At 41.8% G+C, this 21,283-nt stretch overlaps 2 protein-coding genes across 3 annotated transcripts in view; one reads left to right on the top strand and one right to left on the bottom strand.

The window, feature by feature from the left end:
- The window catches only part of LOC147428208 (vesicle-associated membrane protein 711-like), a 79,091-nt gene extending 75,231 nt beyond the window's left edge, over positions 1 to 3,860 (top strand). The window contains exons 3-4 of one of the 2 annotated variants that reach the window (XM_086496477.1): positions 3,068 to 3,231; positions 3,339 to 3,860. In XM_086496477.1, the coding sequence (XP_086352603.1) occupies positions 3,068 to 3,231; positions 3,339 to 3,435 (261 nt within the window). In that variant the 3' untranslated portion in view covers positions 3,436 to 3,860. Of the gene's footprint in view, positions 1 to 1,939; positions 2,967 to 3,067; positions 3,232 to 3,338 lie in introns of those variants that run through there. The other variant, XM_086496478.1, reaches the window with a different exon arrangement.
- Positions 1 to 21,283, bottom strand: part of LOC147428209 (uncharacterized) — a 177,301-nt gene that overhangs the window by 43,810 nt on the left and 112,208 nt on the right. The window lies entirely within an intron of this gene.

Raw genomic sequence — 21,283 nt, forward strand, 5'->3', positions numbered from 1 at the left:
ATAATGCTATGCAATGGTGGAGTTCAATCGTGACACAATCGCATGCTCCAAGGACCTGGCAAGCTTTCAAGACAGTTTTTGCACGTAGTTACATGACTTAGATGTTTGAAGTCCGGATTTTGACAGAGTGGCGTAACTTGAAAATGCTTGCTACCGAAACCATGGACGAATATAACCAAAGGTTTCTCGATGTGTACCTTCCGGTGTCCTTCTTTAGATCTGTTCCTTGGAGGCCGAATGCGAGCGATACACCATTGGACTACCATCACCATTGCAGGAATATTGTCTATCCAAGCAAGTCTCCACCATGCAAGAACTTATGGACCATGCCACAGTCAGTTTGTAATGCCGCAGTCAGCTACAAACTGATGAAGGGAAAGCTAGAGTTTACCACAGAAGTATCTCCGGCCACTAACTACATCTCTCGCCAACAAAGAACAAATTCTTGAGAGTCTTGTGAAAGTCAATCACAAAGGCCTCGTTTGACACCTTTTTACAAGAAGGCCAATGTTTCGGATGCTTTCAAACAGGACATAACTATTTTGGTTGTCCCCAACGCACTGACAAACCCGCGGAGCTGACTCCCGCATTGACGATCGACAGAAACCCAAGGCCATCTTTAGCCAAAAAAGCTAAACCGGCTATTGGATAGTACCTGACATCTATGGTATACGCCTTGAAAGTACAAATGAATTGTGTCGAGCATATGGCAAAGTCAATGGCTTCAAAGCCCTTATTTTTTTTGACCCCGGAGCTACAGAGAACTTCATCCATCCAGAGTTCTTAAAGCAGATGCACTTTGATCATGATGCAAAGGGTGGAGAAATTGAAGCTGGGCTAGCCACGGGGCAAACTCAGAAAGTAATACCGCTCATTGGTGCTCTTCCAATGACTATTCAAGATTATCATGGAAAAGTTGATTTCCACATCATAAAGTTGGGCAATTGTGACGTTCTATTAGGCATGCCTTGGCATGACAAGAATGATGCGACTCTCCAGGTTCAGAACCGAACCATCACCGTGATGCAGAAGGGCAAGCCAATCGTCCTCAAAGTTCGGTTGTCCGAACAAAACCTTAAATGAACTCTCTAGTTGTTTTATAGTTAGATACTTTTGGACTTTGTTTGAGAAAGTATTGTTTGAAACTTTGTTTGAAATTTGTTTAAAATGGATGGTATCTGTTTTGAACATGTCTTGGTGCCGATTTGAAATGTTCGACTCTGGTTTTAATATTGGTTTCAATGATTGGTGATTTTACTCCCGGGTGGAGAGTGAGAAATCTGAGAATGCTTGTTCATACTCATGGCCCGGATCCTTGTGGTTATTTGCGGGGGGGAGTAGATATGATTGAAAAGTGTTGTTACTCATAGCCCGAACCTGCATGGTTATTTACGGGGAGGGGGTATATTAAGAAGTCTGAGTAGTGGTTACTCTCAGTACCTCCAAACGACGCAGGCTGCGGTCTATGGGGCGTTTGGTTGTAAAAGGCCTCTATATCTCATGGCCCGGACCTTTTTAGGTTATTTGCGGGAGGAGTGATGAGGGAGTCGTTGAACAGCTCATGGCCCGGACCTGGATGGTTATTTGCGGGGGGAGTGTTCATCGGCGGCTTTATGTTTCTATGTTTTGTAACATGCATATGTGAGCATTTGTGTTGCATTGTGATGTGCCAACCACTGAATATTCCTAATTGGATGAGATTGCCTGGGTACGTAATTTTAGTGCATCAAGACACCCGTGGAAGATCAGTACGGTCTGGGTGTGATGGCTAATTTTACTACACTAGAATATCAAGAGTTCCGATCTGGACGGAAGGAGAAGCTAACTCCTTGATCAAAAGAGCCGAAAGGAGAAGCTAACTCCTTAACAAAAAGAGAAAATTGATTGTCCCTCGGAATGACCCTTTGAAATTTTTGAGCTAACTTGAGTTGTTTTGCAGATATGCTATAATTGCGGACGATTACTCTCTTTCAAGAAGGGGAGATGTCACAAATTGCTGACGTGTCAAAGCCCTAAAGAAGGGAGCCAACTTGCAGGTCGTCAGAGGGGCCTAAACCCTAAGAAGAATTAGTAACAGAAGAAGAAGTCCTACCAACTTATGGGGACCCTGTTCGATGGGACACCAAGTGACATAAAGATTAAAATAAAGCAGAACTCGCAAGTGAGGGCGTGGCAGTTTTCGAAAATTGCGCTGACATGATGACGTGGCAGGTTGTCCGGATTTCCGCGTTTTGCGCTGATTGCTGTACCGAAATTCCGCGATTTATGCTGGCAGCTTTTTGGCATTGCTTTTGGACCAAAAGCTTTTGAGTTTGAAGGCTTTTCATGTAAAACTGCTTTTCAAGCCAAGGGCCTTTAAATATGAGGTTAGGGCTCATTCTTTGGCATGCTTCCTGGAGAAGGTGCAGAGTCTCGAGTACCGCTTGTATTGTGTTGATGCAATATAAAGAAAGACCGAAAGGGGCACGAAATGGCCTAGCAGGTGAGAGCGGGGTGAGCGAGCGTTGGAGAGGGCGTGAGAGGGTGGAGGAGAGGGGGCACCCGGTCTGGGAATGGGTGGACATGAGCAGGCGGGCGGGAGCAGCAGTGAGCTTGTCTCTTCCACATGCTTAGTTACACCATCATTGAACTCGATATGTGTAATTGTTGCCGCTGTATATTCTGTCACTCTCTCTGGGAAAGTTTCCACTCTATACAGTTTTACCCCTATTGGTAGGGCTGATGTAGCCCACTGGGCAGATTTGTAACTAATAGAACTTTTGATGTGTGAAAGAAAAAAGAAGTGCAAAGCAATGGAAGGCTAGTGGGGCCTCCAAGCCATGAATAGAATATGACTTGTGACCATCTTCATTTTAAGGGTATTGTGGCATAATTGGCTGTGATACAAAAGGCTTTTGATTATGATGCGCTTATGGAAATACAGTGGGTGGTATTGACTGTGTGAAGTATCTGATATGGCAAGTTTTTTTATGCTGTTACCTAAAACATTAACAAACAAGCAAGTTCTTTCTTGGTCAACTTACTCCAAAAAAGGGAGAGTTCATTGCTTTCAAATTTTGTAAAATAGGTTCGTTATGTTATGCTCGAGAATATAGACAAAGTGCTGGAGCGAGGCGACAGGTTAGAGTTACTTGCAGATAAGACATCAAATATTCAGAATCGAGCTTTCCGCTTCCGAAAGCATGCACGACAGTTTCGCAGCACAATGTGTTGGAGAAATGTGAAGCTTATGTAAGTTATTTTTGCAGCCATTATCTTAGACAAAATTGTGTGTTCCAACTTTCAAAGTCTTCTCTATGCAAGGTGAAAGTTTTGGTTTGATCCTCCACTCCTTGCAGGTCTTCGCTCATTTTACTTGTCCTGGTAGTTGCTTATATTGGATTAGCGGTTTACTGTGACGGTGTGACACTACCCTCATGTCGATCGTTAATTTGAGTTTCTCATTGCAACTTGATTCCGGAGGCCTGGCACAAGAGTCGTTGCAGGCTATGAGCATGGGATGCTCAGCTAGGTGCATGGGTTTACATCATACTATCAATCAAACATGTACCCAAAGATTCGATCACTGGAGCTCCTTACCCAGGTCTATTCAGACAAAGTAGATGGATAAGTGTTTTATAAGGTTGAGTACCCTCAAATCCTGTTGCGTCAACAAGCTTTTCACCATCCATTCTAGCTTTTTGCCTTCTCATGTTGTCGGCATTCTGTATATTTCCACTCTGTACTTGAGCTTTAATCTCCTTGCTACCACAAGATAGAAACTTATAACCATGCTGGCTGGTTAAATGGCTTGTCTGTAATCAAATGTAGAAAAGGAACCATTCAGACAAGCTTGTTAATGTAATGATGTTTTTGAGGTATGCAGTTTTTTTTTTGAAATATAGCTACTGAAGATGGCAGGGATATGCACGTGGAATAAGCTTCGCATTTGCAGTTTGTCCAACATATGATATGAGCAGATATGTCAATATTCTGATTGGGACAGGTTTATCATAAAAGTAAACATTTTTGTATCATGCTGCTTTAAGGTTCAAGAATGCCGTTTGAGAGCAAGAGCAAAAGGAAGAATTCTGCTTAGATTTTGAGAAAAATAGTGTGAAATTAGCAAAAGATGCTCAAAGTTCCTTTTGGAGAAGTGATGAATACGAATTGTGTATGGTTGGGAAATTGATTTTTCCAGAACACTGGTCACGTTTTGTTAAGGCAGATGAGCTCCCTCATTATCATTCAACCATTAATAATTGCCTAAATAATACATACTTAAATGTAACGAGGTGCAGTATGGCATCCTAAGACCGAAATTGAAATGTAAAAATAGCAGAAAATAGCTCAAATCTTCATATTTTCCTCTGGGAGAAAGGATGGGAAATGAATTTTCCCGTACATTGGCCTGCAGTTCACATTTTGTTGGGGCAGGTGAGCCCCTCATTATCATTCAACCATTAGCAACTGCCTGAATAGCACATCCTGTATTGAAGGCATGTTAAGCATGCCAAAATGGTATGCACTTCAACCTCTAGGTCTCTTAGACTGGAGTGAGGAAAAGTGCTCCTTATGGGTTTTTCAAGGCTTCTTATGAGAAACTCTACATCTATGGATTCAGTAAAAAGGTGTTTTAATCGGTGATTTTAAAATAGGCCTTGAATGCATGTGGGTCCTTTTGTTGCACGTAAAATGCGTAAAATGGGATGTCCTTATGTTAGACTCATGTGAAGCCAAGCTCTTAAGATTTAAAAAGTCCAACATGCTTTTTCATGCATGTAAGCAATTTGAGTAGTAGTCAAATTAGCCATGACTCTATCTATAAAATTTTGAGCCTTACCTGCCACTCCAGTTACAATAGTGTAACCTAAAATAGAATTGCAAGTCGCACTCAATGGTATTACCCAAATCTTGATACAACATGCTGCAAAACTATGTAGCAAATTGTTGGAAAAAACTTAGGTAGGCAATTATATACCGTCACAGTCGGGGGTTGGGGGGCAGCAGATCTGCGCCTTGCGACGGATGGCCACCACGTCAGCTCCCGGAACCGGTACAGTGCAAGCTAATCGTGCCACTCCAGATCAGCGTATGTAATGCAACGAGCTGTAAACACGTCAGCATCTGTAAGTTTTACTGTAAACACGTCAGCTGTAAAACTGTCTGCACTGTCTGCACGGAATATCTGTTGTTATCTGTACTCTCGGTTGCTCTACAATCTTGCCACCTCAACAACCAGAACCGGGTAGTTGGCCCCATCCCCCCGATTTGTGACGGCCGGGAATGGTCGTGCAGTGACCATTCCTTGAAAAACGAGCTCCCACCATGGCTCCCGGCCTCCGTCGGTCGTCATGTGGTCGCCTGTTATTTCAAGGAATGGTCACTGCACAACCATTCCCTACACCATCATGGTCAAGGGGCAACAAATCTAGGCCATTCATCCGTTGTCCATTCCCATCAATAATCCCCATTGCAACAACTGAGATTGCTGCCATGTTAGCAATGGGAAAATTCGCACATGTACAATTCTTCAGCATGTCAACATTAATTCCTTGATCTCTCGCTACTACAAGTCAGCAAGCAGAACGATAATCTGCCCCCCCCCCCCCCCCCCCCCCCCCCCCCGACCCTCGTTTATAAATAACACGGGGTCCAGTTCGAGGGATCGACGGCAGGGGCAAGCGAGCAGCGATGCGCATGATCTGGACCGTCGAATCGATGCAACAGGGGGGGGCTAGTATTTGATTGCGCGAAATCGCATGCTTTGCATCAACGCGCAGCAGCGCAGGCGGATAGAGCTCCAGGCTCGTGAGAGGGAGGTTGTGGGTTCAAGAGGTGCTCGCGACGGCTAGAACCCTCAATTTTTTATTTTAATGGGTGGGCGATCAACGGCCGATTGATTCTCAGCCGCTGATCCCTCGAGTTGCGCCCGTGACACTTATGGACGAGGCCCCCCGACCAGGGATGTCCATCGGTCACCATGTGGCCATAGTTATTATTACGAGGAAAGGACAATGGAGGTCCTTTTCATCAAGGTCGTGGGGAGGGGGGGGCTGGCACATCTAGCTTTGCATCGCCTGTACGATCACACAACAAAAATCGTAATGTTAGCCATGCAAGACAATAATTGCATAAATTAGCAAGGGGACTGACTGGCACCTGCTCTGGACACCTCAGCAGTCGTAATCCACAACCCATTATTCACTCTGCAACTTGCCAGAAATCGGACTGTCACCCCTCCGCTTTGTGACTGTCATCCTCTACAGGTCAGTGTGCTGGGCCCCCTCTCCCACGACCATTGACTGTCGGCAATGGTTGCCTACTGACCATTCCCGTAATCAGGGCTCTTGGCCTGCGTCAATTGCCAATGATTAATGGGACTGGTCAAAAGGTCGAAAGGCGACCATTCCCTACACCATCAAGGCCCTACTTATGATCAAAGAGTAAAATACTGAAATTATTATAAGTTGCCTGTGCGACAGAGCATATGATGACATCCTTGATGAAGCAGCCCAACCTCTCATCGAGCTTTCATCAATGTGTGGTTGCGTCTCTTATGCATTCGATGTGATGCACATGGTGTTGCATCTTTCGGTGACATGGCACAGCAATATGACAATGAGCAATCATCACCTTTAAAGGCAAGCGGGGATCGATGCACCTATGTGCACACCAAGCATGACTTGGTTTGTCAGTCCATCCTTTCTGAGCTTGTTGTAAAATAAAAAGAAGTACTCAAATTTGAATATTTTTGCTCCAAAGCATTAAGCATGCTAAAATATGTCAATCATAAGTATGTGATTAATTCAATGATTGCCATTTTCTTTGTTCACTTTTATGATAAATATCATGTGCTATACACTTTTTTTTTGTAAAATAGAAAGAAGATCTAGATTTTTGTTGAAAAAATAGTAAACGTAACCCAGATTTGTTTTTTTTTTTTTGGTTCCAAAGCATTCTGCGGTAATAGTGGAGGTAATGAAGGTGGTAAATCGCATGGTAATAATAGCGTAACAAGCGCAATAATATTGGTAGTAATGTTTAATTAAAAAAAAAAACTACTCGTCGTGATCGTGCGACTTTGCGGCCACCAGAAGAAAGATGAAGATCTACATGTATTTTTTACTTTTGGCAAACTTATGACCTATGACAGATTCTGTTATGACATGTGTATAGTAATTGTGGAGCTTGATGCCTGTAGACCAAGATGCAATGATGCTACCAAAATGTGGTTTTAGAGGTCAAAGCTATAGTCCTTGAGATACTCTCCATGCTTGTCTTTACAGCTCATCAATCGGAGTTCAGACGAGGAAGATATTGACTATAGAATTATTTCTGGGAGCCGATTTTGTTGTTCTTGGATCCACTTTGAGATGTGTGCCGAGAAAGTTGAATCATTTTTAACAGGGTTGTGATTGCTAGTACTCAAAAAGGGCTATGACATGTGCTTTACAATGCTCAAATCGGGCATTCAATGCTCAACATATAGCCGATTTAGTTCTTTCGGTAGTTCTGGACATCTGTGAGTAGACAAAACTGATGTGAATGCAATAAATGTGTTCTCAGCAATGACTTGGTCGTTGATTATGCCAAATGAGATGCATTTCGAAGACCATAAAAGGTTTTTAAGGAGCTTCGTGTTCGTGTGTAAGTTGACGTTTTCTTAGATATGTGCAACATAGGCAGGGGCCGTTGAAGAAAGTTGTATTTGGCGATGCCTTTGTCAACATGTACCCTTAATGTATCCATTTCTTTAAACCTCATACCAAGGGCATTTATCAAGTGTTAATACACGAGGTGAATTGGTTCACCCCATTGAACAAGCAGTGGCACAAGCAATGGACGGAGGCTAGATGGTTGGAGATCACGAAGAAAATCTGGAATCCTTAGTGACCTAGCTTTATGAAGATATTTATGTGGAAGGTTCTTTGGGGGGCCTTGTCGACAGGCATCAAGATACAAGCATCCGGTATCAGGCGCGACAGATGTTCAGGGTGCAGGTTGGCTAGTGAAGACCTCGCCCACCTGTTCATAGAATGCCCGGGTATTAGAGGCCTAGCAGGAAAAGTGTGCAAATGGGAAGATAGGGTTTTTCAAGAAGGATTTGTGCCTCGGTGGGAAACAATTTCGAAGCTCTGCGCTGCGCATCCGTACTCAAATTGTCAGATACTATTTTCTTCAACAATATTTGGAAGGCCAGGAATTCTACATATTCCATAGCGACATCTCTGGGGCTAGCATATTCCATAGCGAGATTGTGCAAGAAATTAGGGACATAATATGTGGAGTAAGCAAAAGTTATAACTCAGATGATTGAATTAGAGCGACTCTCACCATCCGTTCGTGCCATGTAGTGTAAGGGCTTTGGTATGGCTGACTAAGTTCTGACATAACCTTATGTCCCTCAAGGCTCGGCATGAGCTTGAGGCTGCTTTGTAATTTACTCTTTGTGACTTTATAATACAACAACCACTCACAATCGTGAGTTTTGCCAAAAAAAAAAGGATTTGTCTGGCGAGAGAATACTGTCTTTTTCGTTGATGCTTAGCTGTAGCTTAGTAAAAAAAAGAAGGGAAGGTGGAGGTATTTTCTTTTCTTTTACAAGGATGGTTGGAGACGAAAAACCTTGAGAAGGAAAAGAAAGACAAAGGCTTAAAGAGGGAGGTTTTCTAGGGTTTTTTTCCTTCTCACTCTCTTCCTCATACTCAGAGATAGATAAAGAAGATCTTGGCTCGGCACTTCGACAAAGAAGAAAAAGAGAGATCTCGAATTTGGACTTTGGCAAAGAAGATAAAGAGGTAGTTGACTTTCAACTTTGGCAAGAAGGAGATCGGGCGAGCAATTGCTTGATGGAAAGCTCTCTCTATCTCGAGCTCTCTTTCTTTCTCTTGGAAAATGAAGCATAAGAAGAAGCTGAGGGATTTTTTTTCTTTCAACAAAGCAAAGGTTTAACCGATTCTCATGCTCGAAAGTCAAGGGATAGTGAAACCGACAAAGAGGGCGTTATACAGAGGATCTTAAGGTAAAAGCATGTTAGTGTGACATGCTTTTTGTGCTAGTTAGCATATTCAAGTCAACACATCTAAAAAAACTTGGGCGAACGATAAAATTTTCACAAATGGTATCAAGATTTGTCGGAGTTCGTACATTTGGATTCCTTGTTTTACGAGATTTCTATTGATATATCATATGTCATAAATCTTAGAGATCTAGCTCGTGTTATTATACTAGGTAACATATGTCAAAATTATGCTAAGTAGCACTATCTCGGACAACAAAAACATGACACGTTAGCATGCTTTAACCCGTTAAGCTTTTGGATCAGGGTTATGCTAGCACATAGCTAACACCGAGAGCCTACATACAGCCTTTGATATAATTTTGGATGTAATTTTTCACTTTTTGATTATTCTGGACACCCATATCCCTAAGCTGTTGTAATTCTTTTGATTCTAGAATTATTTTGTAACTATTATGTGATTATGAGCCAGACAGAGTGGGGCTATGTGCTTCCAAATTGTATCAAGAAATCCTAGGCTGTTGAGAGTTATAACTTTTTGCTAATTTTTGAACCTTGAACCTTTGGCTAAGGTATAAAAGTTATTTTTTGTAAAACCTAAGTGAGAATTTTGGGATGATAAGCGTTACGACTCACTAGCAGAGTACTGTGTACTCTTCTTCTTCTTTCTCAAGCTCATACTCCCTCGCAAAGTGTCCATTTGAAGTGCGGATTGCTTTATTGCATTTATAGGTGAAATCTCTTATGACATTGTGCTTTTGCTGTGACAGCAGTTTGGTAAAGAGTGACATCTGCAGGATCACCATCATCATGAAGACTCAATTTCAAACCTGTTTCCATGGGAGTGGCAATAGCTTTGCAATCCTCAAGTCCAAACTTACATAGCAATGTCTCTATGTAACTTTTCTAACACAAGGCAATACCACCATCACATTGTTTAAATTGTATACCCAAGTAATGATGCAACAGCCCCAAATACTTATTTTAAAAGTAGAATTCAAATCAGCCTTAAATTCAGCAATATGTCTCTCATTTGGCCCAGTGACCAGCAAATTATCTACATAGAGAACCACAATGAGAAGTACATCACCCTCACGCTTAACATACAATGTGCTTTTTGTTGGACTGTTGTTACGAAAGCCTCGTTTGACTGAATGAGTGTTAGCCTTCTCGTACCATACACGAGGAGATTGCTTCAACCCATACAAAGCTTTCTTACATCTGCACACTTTATCCTCTTGTCCTTTCTTGACAAAATTGTGAGGCTGCGTTACATAAACTTCCTCAAATATGTCACCATTCAAGAAAGTAGTAACAATGTCGGATTGATGTACATCCCAACCAAAATGAGCTCCCAATGCACATAGAAAACGCACAATAGTCATACGATAAGTGGGAGAAAAGTCTCTTCATAATCTATGTCTTTTTTATGTGCATAACCCTTTGCAACAAGTCGAGCCTTATGGTGATCAATCTCACCAACCGGCTTGCGTTTCAACTTGTAAACCCACTTTGTACCAATGGCATTTTTGTGAGAAGGAAAATCACATAAAGTCCATTTGTCATTTTCTATAAAGGCATCATCTTCTAATTGCATGGCAGCCATCCAATTTTTTGAATTATGTTCTTCATCAAAAGATAGAGGTTCCTCAACATCGTGTAAGTTAGATACGGCCAAAGCATAACACTCTGATGCATAAGATACATGGCGAGAACATGAATGAGTACGACTAGCCAAAGGTGCATCCGATTTACTGTCACACAAAGTATGCACCATCCATTTAGGCATACCTCTAGCTTGCTCATTCTTAGCCCTTTCCTCATCAAGTACATCATGGACATTTGCATCTATAATAGGGTGATTTGCAACATTTTCAAAAACCCCCATAGACTGTACATTTGCCTCATTAGAATTTACATTTGTACTTCCACCACTGAAAAGAGGCAACAAAGTGTCATAAATGTCTTGTGAGCTGACATTACTGTCTTTAGTACATGACCGCAAAGGCTGAACAGAATCTTCCACAAACACAACATCCCATGAGACCAAGATACGCTTTGTTTGCGGATGATACAACCTGTAACCTTTGATTTTAGCACTATAACAAACAAAAATACATTTGACAACCTTATCATCCAATTTTCAGTGCTTTGTTTGTGGCACCAAAGCATATGCCAAATAGCCAAAAACACGCATGTGCTCAATAGAAGTCTTTCTATCATGCCATGCTTCATATAAAGTAATAGATTGCAAAGCTTTTGTAGGGAACCTGTTAAGTACATAAGTGGCACACATGATGGCCTCAAGCCAAAACGAATGCGGCAAAGCTTGACTTTTGACCATACATCGTGCCATTTTCGTAAGTGACCTATTTTTCCTCTCAGCAACACCATTTTACTGAGGCATATAAGGCACAGTACATTGGTGTTTTATCCCATGACTAGCTAGAAATGCATTAAATTCATGAGACATATACTGCCCCCCTCGATCAAAACGGAGGGTGTCCATAGTACATTTCGAGACATTTTCAGTCATAGCCAAAAAAAAATTGAAGCACATAAAACCATTGGACTTCACTTTAAGCGAAAATACCCATGAGTAATCATCAATGAAAGTCAGGAAGTAAAGATAATTGCCTAAGGACGAAATTTGCATGGGTCCACAAACATCACTATGCACAAGCTGCAATCTGTATGTGGCCCTAACTAAACCACATCCTTTGGAAACTTCAAACACTGCATCATACTCAAAATACAGCCTTCACAAGCATGTTTGATAGGTGCTTCAAGAGGCAGAAAAGAAGAAACTATTTCAGCTTTCTGAAAACTTAGCAAACTGGCAAAATTTAGATGCCCAAAACGTGCATGCCAAAGTTTTGCTTCTGAAGTAGCCTTAGAATCCACAACTACATTTGCAAAATTCTACCCACACTTGTCGTACAAAGTGAGCTTATACATCCCCGTGGCATAATATGCTAGATGCAACAATTTCATCACCGAAACTGAGATCATGTACCGTACATATGTCATCCACAAATTTGACTACAAGTCCAAGACTAGCGAGTGCCGAAACAAACAAAACATTCTTCTTGATCCCTAGTACATAAAGTGCATCAACAAGTGTGAAAACTGCCATTTGCAGTCGTAAGCAAAATCTTTCCAACTCCCTGAACCGGATAAGAGGCATTGTTGGCACAAGTAACTGAATTTCCATGAGGGACATACTCAAGAGAGGTGAACAAATCACGATGTGAGGTATAGTAGTTCAACATCACATTAAGTTCAAGGAGGGAAGTAAACCTGTAGTGCAAAAGCTCGGGCGGCTAGGAGTAATTCAACAAGAGACCTTGCTCAAAGAGGTAAGGAGACTATTAGAAGCAGGTTTCATCTATCTTGTTGAATACTCGGAGTGGGTTTCTCCAATGGTAGTCACACCAAAGAAGAAATTCTCAATGAGGTAGCAAGACATGAGCGCTACATTGTATGTGATGGCTACTTAGGCTACTTCTAAATAAGCATCACTGAAGAATATCAAAAGAAAACAAACTTCATCACACCATGGGAATGTTTTGCTTTACAGAGTTATGCCTTTTGGTCTCACCAACGCTCCAGCCACTTTTCAACGCTATGTGACATTTGTTTTTCAGCCATTCTCTGGAAAATCAATCCGTGTTTTTACTGATGACTTTTGAATCTATAGCTCGTAGCTCTTTATTTGGAGAGAGTCTATGACGGTCTAGCTAGGCTACAGGCTTTGGGTGGCCACCTAAATGTGGAGAAATGCCACTTTGGTGAAAGCAAGGTTATTCTTTTTGGCCATGTGATCTCTACCAAGGGCATTGAAGCTTTCCTTGTCCAACAAAGCAGTTGGTCTCTTTTCTTCAAAAGGTGAGGTATTTGAATAGGTTCATTCACCTGCTCTCTCAAGTGGTTCTCCCTTTACAACAAGTTACCCATCAAGAGATCTTCACTTGGAGTGAAGAAGATGAACAACAGTTCAATGAGGTAAAACAAATTCTAGCCTCATTTCCCACCATTGTACCTCCAAAGTGGGACAAGCCATTTTATGTAAATCCTAGTGTGGGAAATGACACACTTGGGACAGTATTGATGCAAAAGGATCCTCAAACTTCTTTCATGCGTCCTATCTACTTCTCTAGTTGCATGATGACTCCATCAAAGAAGGGATACACGACAGTGGAGTATATGGTGCTTGCATAATGTTTGCTACTACCAAGTTTCACTCTTATTTACTGTCTAGACCATTCATGATTTTAACCATGGAAGAAGTATTTCCTTATGTAATGCAGCATATGGATGTTTCGTCTAGGATTTTCAAATGGCTCACAAGGTTGCAAGATTTTGACTACACAATGCAAGTGAAGAGCTCCACAAGATCTAGTCTGGTAGGCATTCTCACTCATCACCACTATGAAAAAAAGCTAAAGATCAAGACAAGTGACAAAGAAGTAACACTTGTGTTGGAAGTCCCTAAGATATAGAGTGCTCACTCTCTTTTCTTTGATGGGGCCTATAAGAGAACAATGGACAAAGCTGCAGTGGACATTATCATCTTCAATGAGCAAGTAAAAAAGGTATTCTCCATTGGGCATCTCTTGGATTCCCCCTCCAACAATGAGGCAAAATATGCAGCCTTAACTCTTGGGTTAGAGAGGTGTGTGACACAAGGTATTTAATGGTTAAAAGTACTTGGTGATGCAATGCTTTTAATAAAACAAGTACAAAGAATTTGGGCTTGTAAAAATCATAGCTTGTTAAGCCATCTACGCCAAGTTAAGGAGATTCTAGGAAATTTTCAATGTGTGCGATTACATCATGTACCTAGAGCAAAAAATGAAGAGGTAGATGTTGTAGCTAAAGAAAGGCTACAAGATGTTCTAGTGTGAGCCGTCAAGTTGAAGCTACCTCTCTTTCAAGGTAGTGATGCTATGTCTCACATCACGAAGCCAAAGTCAACAAAGGAGGATGGAGGGGCCTCTCTCTCTCTCTCTCTCTCTCTCTCTCTCTCTCTCTCTCTCTCTCTCTCTCTCTCTCTCTCTCTCTTCTCTCTGTGTGTGTGTGTGTGTGTGTGTGTGTGTGTGTGTGTGTGTGTGTGTGTGTGTGTGTGTGTGTGTGTGTGTGTGTGTGATCAACAAAAAAGTTATACCTCTCTTCTACACACACAGGTCTATTAAAACCACTTTGCAAAGCTCCCAAATGCATGTATTTACATCTTTTTGTACATATGACCATGCATATAAACGCTACTTTGTACACGCCAAAAGCGGTCTATCATCATTGCCCACCCTCTAGGTAGAGCATTTATGCTCAACCAAGAGACTATTTGCATCTGAAACCACATCCCTCGTAAAATATTTCTTCAATCTATAACCATTTATTATGTAGCGCAAACGTTCACCAAACAATTTATCCAACTCATATGTGCCATTAGAAAATACATGATTCACTCTGTATGGACCCAACCATTTGTCCCTCAACTTCTTTTGGAAAGTAAAATCCAAGCGAGAATCATACTTCATCACCAGATCTCCCTCTTTGATCTCTTTCTCTGGCAACCTTTTATTCATTTTCTCCATCCTTGTCTCTGCTTGTTGAAGATAATAATCACTGGCTTTCTCTATTCATTCGCAACAACTCTAGAGAAAGAATTCTTTCTTGGAGATTTTCATTATGCTCACCTTGCATTCTGCACAACAACTTTAAGGCATCCAATTGCACTTGTATGGGCATAAGAGCTTCCTTTCCATAAACAAGCTCGTATGGTATAAACTATGTTGACACTCTATACGCAGTTCTATAAGTCCACAAACACTTTTCCAAGTCCAAGTCCCACTCTTTAGGATGCTCTCTAGCATACTTCGATAGCATCTTCACAATTTGACCATTGCAGTTCTCAACCAATCCATTGCATTGTGGGTAGTAAGGAGAAGAATGCCTATGCTGAATTTTCAATTTCTCCATGAGAACAGCAACAAGTTTTTCTCTAAACGTTGGTCCATGATCAGAAATGATAACCATAGGAGCTCCAAACCTGCACACACCTGTTCATATAAAAAAGAGGCCACTCTTCCTGCTGTTACATCTTTTACGGCTCTTGCCTCCACCCATTTTGTCAAATAGTCCACATCCACAAGGATATACCTTTTGCCATTTTTGGTCCTCGGCATTGGACCTACAGCATCTACTCCCCATTTTGCAAATGCATCAAAAGACATTATAGCTTTTTGAGGCTCATCCAAAATCTTCCGATTTGCAAATACTTGGCATTCATGGCATGACTTGCACCAAAATAAGCATCTCTCATCATAGAGGGCCAACAATAACGTGCTCTCAAAATACGAAAGACAACCTGATCCTTGCTTTGATGGCATGTTTCTTCATGGCAGTGCTCCAAAATCAAGCCTATCTCTTCTTTGTACGGCACTTTTCTTAAAATGCTATCCTTGCCATAAAGCATGAGATCCTCACCTACCAATGTGTAGTTTCTTGCTTTTGCAACTATTCTCTTACGCCAAACCTTTGACATGCCCTCTGGACATTGCCCTTTACCAAGAAATACTTCTACATCTTGCAATGATTCCCTTCCTGCATACAAGGCTTCCTTGACCTTTAAAGGAGCTACCAAGGCATCCAACTTGTCCCTAGCCAACTCATCAGCTTCTTTATTCTGCTCACGAGGAACATGCTTAAATTGTATCTTCTCAAACTCATGCAAAAGCTTCTTGATGCCATAGAATCACTTCTTCAAATTGCCTTTCTTAACATTCCACAAACCAAGCAATTGATTCATGACTAGCAATGCATCCCCTTTTGCAACGACCCTCTTCAGTCCAAACCCAACACACTGCTTCAACCCAAGGAAGAGCGTGAGATACTCGGCCTCATTGTTGCTTTCAGCTTCATCAAGATTGTAAGCTCTAGAAAAGATTACATCGCCTTTTAGGTTCTTAATTACTACCTCACCACTTGCCTTTTGAAGAACTTTCATGTATGCACCATCAAACATCATTGTATACGCATCTGTAATATCTACTTCCTCTTCATGATCATCCTTGTCAACCCTTGGGTAAGATGGAAGCTCCCCTCCCTTATGTACCACTATGTCTGCCAAGTGAGCTTTAGCATAATGACCCACTTTAAACTCAAACTCATACTCTTGAAGCTCCAAAGTCCACTTTAACATGCGCTTGCTAGGCTTCAAATGTTGTACTACATCCGGCAAAAGATTTGATGTGGTGAACACATAGAATTTTTGGGGCAATAGATAGGTTTTGAACCTGCGACAAGCAAGAACCAAGGTAAATACCCACTGTTCCATTTCCGTGTAGGAAGACTCGCTTACATTCTTCATCTTGCTCTCAAAATAGACTGGCTTGAAGTTCCTTCCCTGCTTTTGTAAGAGAACCGACCCAAAAGCTACTGACCACACACTGATAGATACATAGAAAATCAATTGCAAGTCGGGAGGACTTACTGTTGGTAAAGCACACAATACCTCCTTGATACCATCAAAATCCTGTTGCATGTCTTCATTCCACTCAAACCCTTGAACTCTTTGACTCAATTTTTGGACAGGATACACATACTGACAGAGCATCCAAAAAAAGTGTGACAAGTACTTGAGCTTATGCACAAATGATGCCAAATCCTTTGTGTTACTGGGTAGATCCATAATCAATAAAGCCTTAACTTTCTTTGGGTCAGCTTCCATTCCATTTTGGGAAACCACATGTCCTAGCAAATGGACTCTGGCATGAGCAAACTTACACTTCTTTGGGTTGAGTTGCCCACCTCTTGTTGAAGCCTTTCATCCATCCTTGGAAGGTAGCATATGCATTAACCAGTCAAAAAGGAATTCTTTTGTAGGCAAAACAACCCCAAGGAGTAATGAAGGTCGTCTTCAATTGATCTTCAATCGCTATCAAGATCTGAAAGTAGCCAGAAAATGAGTAACATTCATGACCTACAACCTGATTGAGGATTTCGTCTAGGAAGGGTAGTGGATAATGATTCCTTTTTGGCATCATTCAAAGGTTTGAAATCAACATATCCTAAATCTTCCGTTCTTCTTGGGTACAATGACAACTGGAGAGACCCATTCGGACTCCTCCACTCGAAAGATGAAATCTGCTTCCAAAAGCTTCATCACCTCTTCACAAAGTGCCTTCTCATGAATGACCCACAACCTCCTAAGCTTTTGAACCTTTAGCTTGGCACCTTCTTTTAGATTGATTCTATGCTCGACTCCTTTAGCTCCTTGCAACTCTGTATATTCAGTGGCGAATAGCTTTGGAAACTCCGTGAACATGTCTTCATACTCCTTTTTTTCTTTCTTTGTCAAGTCCTCTCCTACCATGCTCCTTGCGTTCACTTTGGCAGGCTCTACAACTGCTTTTGGACTATCCTTCTCCTCCTTGACCTTCACATCATGCACCAATGCTTCCTTTTCAAACTTCTTTCAAAAATATCAAGACATAATTGCATCAAGCCTTCCTCTACACTTTCTTCTAATGATGTAGACGCAGCATCACTATCGTATCACGTGGTTTCTGTCGAATCCGTATCTTGCATCTCCACTAGGGGCTGTGTACGGCTCTCATGTGTCTTCATGTTGTAGACAATGGTCCTTCCTTTATCTTTGTCGAGGGATGGTGATCAGCCCGTGCCCCAATCCTGCTTAGCACCAAGGGTTATAAGCCATGGCCTCCCTAAAATGATCGGATAACCATTCTCACCTTTCATTGGAGGAGTATTACACCAAGTACGTGTCTTTATGACGCTATGGTTCCAAAATGACAATGGAGCAACAAATTGTCCGCTTTCGTCAAGGCCTTAACAGGCCTTTAAGCATGCACCTTGAAGCTATGATACCAACATCAATTCATAATGCCTTTATTACAACCAAAGGGATCAACCCTACAAGGAACTATAACGGGGAGGGAGGGGGGCGGGGGGGGGGTTGCTTAATAATTATGTGACTATAACGTGAGTGCAACATAGGGAGTTATTAAATTTCTTTTTTTTCTCACATTTTCACATACATAAGGGTACCTTAAAATAGAATTAGAAAAAACAATTACAGATTGAATTGAAAAAGAGTGCATTGTAATTGTTAAAAACTAACAGATAAGGAGTTTTAAAAATAGTCCTTTTGAATGCACGCGATGTACACAATTTATACATAGTGACCCCACCGCCCTCCCCCCCGAGGGTATGAATGTTAACATTATTTGACATCTATATTGAAAACCTACATTCTACACTCTATCATATAGCGACAAAGAGACGAGGAGGCCATGTGTCAAAATTTGCATATGCCTCCCCTCAACTATAAGCATCTGCCTACTCTTGCCTCAAAGCTATAAAGCCTCAAGCGAATTGGATGTTGTCGGCCTCTGCCTTTTTCCCTCCACCTATCAGCCATTCTCAACTATGTAGAGAGAGAGAACGAGAGAGAGAGAGAGAGATCCTAACCATTGAAGGTGACAAGCATACTCGGTACCAGTATCAGTATCAATACTCTATGTGTGTGTGTGTGTGTGTGTGTGTGTGTGTGTGTGTGTGTGTGTGTGTGTGTGTGTGTGTGTGTGTGTGTGTGTGTGTGCGCGCGCGCGCACGTGAGAGAGAGAGAGAGAGAGAGAGAGAGAGAGAGAGAGAGAGAGAGAGAGAGAGAGTCGAGAAGCAACTAGGATAGGAGCAATAATGGCAGTGATAGAGCATGTGGTTGCATGGAAGATTTTGTTGTGTCTTGAGCTTGGTTTTGAGCTTGGTTTGATGGTGGCATCGGTGATGGTGCTAGAGGCAAGAGGACTTTCCTAGACTTGATATACAAGAGGTGTGGTGTCTAAGGCATTTGGATGTTAGCTAGCAATGGTGCAGTAAGAGAGTTGTGAGTGATGAACGAGCGGAATGGGAGGATGTGGAGTGGCAAAGCAGACATGCAGGCGTGTAGATGATGCTAAAGGCGGTCAAGCTTGGGGGACCAGTGGAGGTTGATGCGGTGGAAGTGGCCATTGGCGGTGTGCTGAGCAAGCAAGCTGAGCACCGATGGAGAAGGTTGGGGATGGTTGTGGTGGGTGGAGGTTCATCTGTAGGTGATAAGCCTTCGCACTCAATAGCAACCTTTGGGAAGTGCTACCATGTGTCAAGATTTTCTACACTCGGGCAACTTTCCTACCAAAAGTGGATCCAAGAATCTTGCTCAACAGATTTGAGGTACCATGTGGCATTTACATCAACCAACAACATTGCTCACTCTATACTCTTAAGTATCACATTGTGCCAAGGCAAACATAATGCTATGCTAAAACAAGACCGCAATCTGGCATCTATAGATAATAAAAAGGAATTGTCTCATCAAGTACCCACATAGTATATGTAGTGATGTTAAAAGAGTATACACGTACACCTCCACTGGAAAACATGGCTCCAATATCTAGCTCCCAAAAAAGTGCACATGATGCATCAAATAGCAAGTTACCACATCCTTGGGCATGTGCAAATGAAAGATAATGCAAATCCTAATGCATAAGAAGTCTCCTTGGCTCTCGATCTGTAGTAAAATTTGGGGTGAAATTATGTTTGCAACTTATACTCACAAAAACACATTGTGTTTCTGGTGTGCTGGCGTCCTCACCACCACATTCTCCCTTACCTTTCTCCTCTTCCTCTATGCTAAGCATTGTAAGTGGCATGGCCTTGGTATCTACGATATCGATCTTTCCCTTTGTGTTTCCCCCTTTTCCTCCCCTCATCCACGGATGCGATTCCAATGCTGATCGAGCATCCTCTCTCTCTCTCTCTCTCTCTCTCTCTCTCTGTGTGTGTGTGTGTGTGTGTGTGTGTGTGTGTGTGTGTGTGTGTGTGTGTGTGTGTGTGTGTGTGTGTGTGTGTGTGTGTGTGTGTGTGTGTGTGTGTGAAAGGCATATGGAACTGGAACATGCTCATCACCACCCAGTCAGCCCTATATAGACCCTTGGCTTGCTAACTATAGGGACCCCTTTGACTGCATGTCCGTCCTGGCCCTTGGCCGTGCCTGGTCCTACCCTTGGCATGACATTACTCCCCCCTTGGAGAAGCGTTTTCGTCCTCGAACACAAGAGTGATGATACACTAATGTCTTTTATAGTGGCATCCTTCATGGATCCAGGTGTTTGGTTGACCGGAACACGGTTCAGCAGGAGGTTCAATGAAACCAAGAGTAACATCTTGATTTTTCACGTTGTTGTCCATTTGCAACCATCTTGTGTTACCAATTCCTATCCAATCATAGTGTGTAGACTCCATTTAGAACACACATGAGTATGCAAAACAAGTTATCACACAAAAATGTACCCTAAAGAGTACCTCTTTTCACTTTCCATGAAAGTAACTTGCTAACATAACTCATCAGCCAAGTTTAAGTCCTTGACTTGTTTTCCAATTTCAAGAGTAAACAACCCCACCATAACTAGTGTTTAAGGTTGAGAACTTGATTTATACATGAAGAGACTACACCTAGTCGCAAACATGCTTTAACTTATGGTAAGCAAACTCCAAGTAGAGCAATAAATGCTTACTAATTGGATCCTTGGTGCTAACGTACACACTTTGCATATCCTTTAGCACAAGATTACACTTTGTAATCTGCATATCCCCTTGGATAACTGACAGTACTGAGGTGTTTTCCCCACGATTTACAGACAGTCTTCACAGCTGGCCCGTAAATGGGGATCACAATATCATACAACATTGCTGAGCAAACAACAATGTCTTGATGAATAACCATCTTGGTTAACGTGAAAAATCCACAGGCACCCAAACCGAGCCATGACCTATACTGGTGATTGGTAGATCCAAAAGTAAGCTCAGAGAGATACTGCACATAGAGTGCAAAATCCTTCATAAGCAACGGATGTGATGAATATGCATGCTTCTCCAAATCAGCCTTTGCTAAACACTAGGGCCCATAACACCTAGTGTGCATGCATTTAGTGAAAAATAGATTTGAACATGTATATCCATGATTAGCTTTGCCAATACTTATGGTGAATGTGATGCTCGTAGCACACATTAAAGAGGAATGTAAATAGTTCAAAAAAGAAACTAAATATTGTCTATTGTAATCATTTGCAAGCCTTGCTAAAACATTTGAACCATAATAGAAGGTGAAACATTAATCACTTATAGGGACAAACAATGAAACTTTTTCATTAACAATTGAGAGCCTTGCTATATGTATAAACAACCATCTGTAATGTTGTTTAGTAGTACTTGTACCTA

This window comes from Adiantum capillus-veneris, chromosome 23, assembly GCF_014529385.1.
Source record: "Adiantum capillus-veneris isolate H3 chromosome 23, ASM1452938v2, whole genome shotgun sequence".
NCBI lineage: Eukaryota > Viridiplantae > Streptophyta > Polypodiopsida > Polypodiales > Pteridaceae > Adiantum > Adiantum capillus-veneris.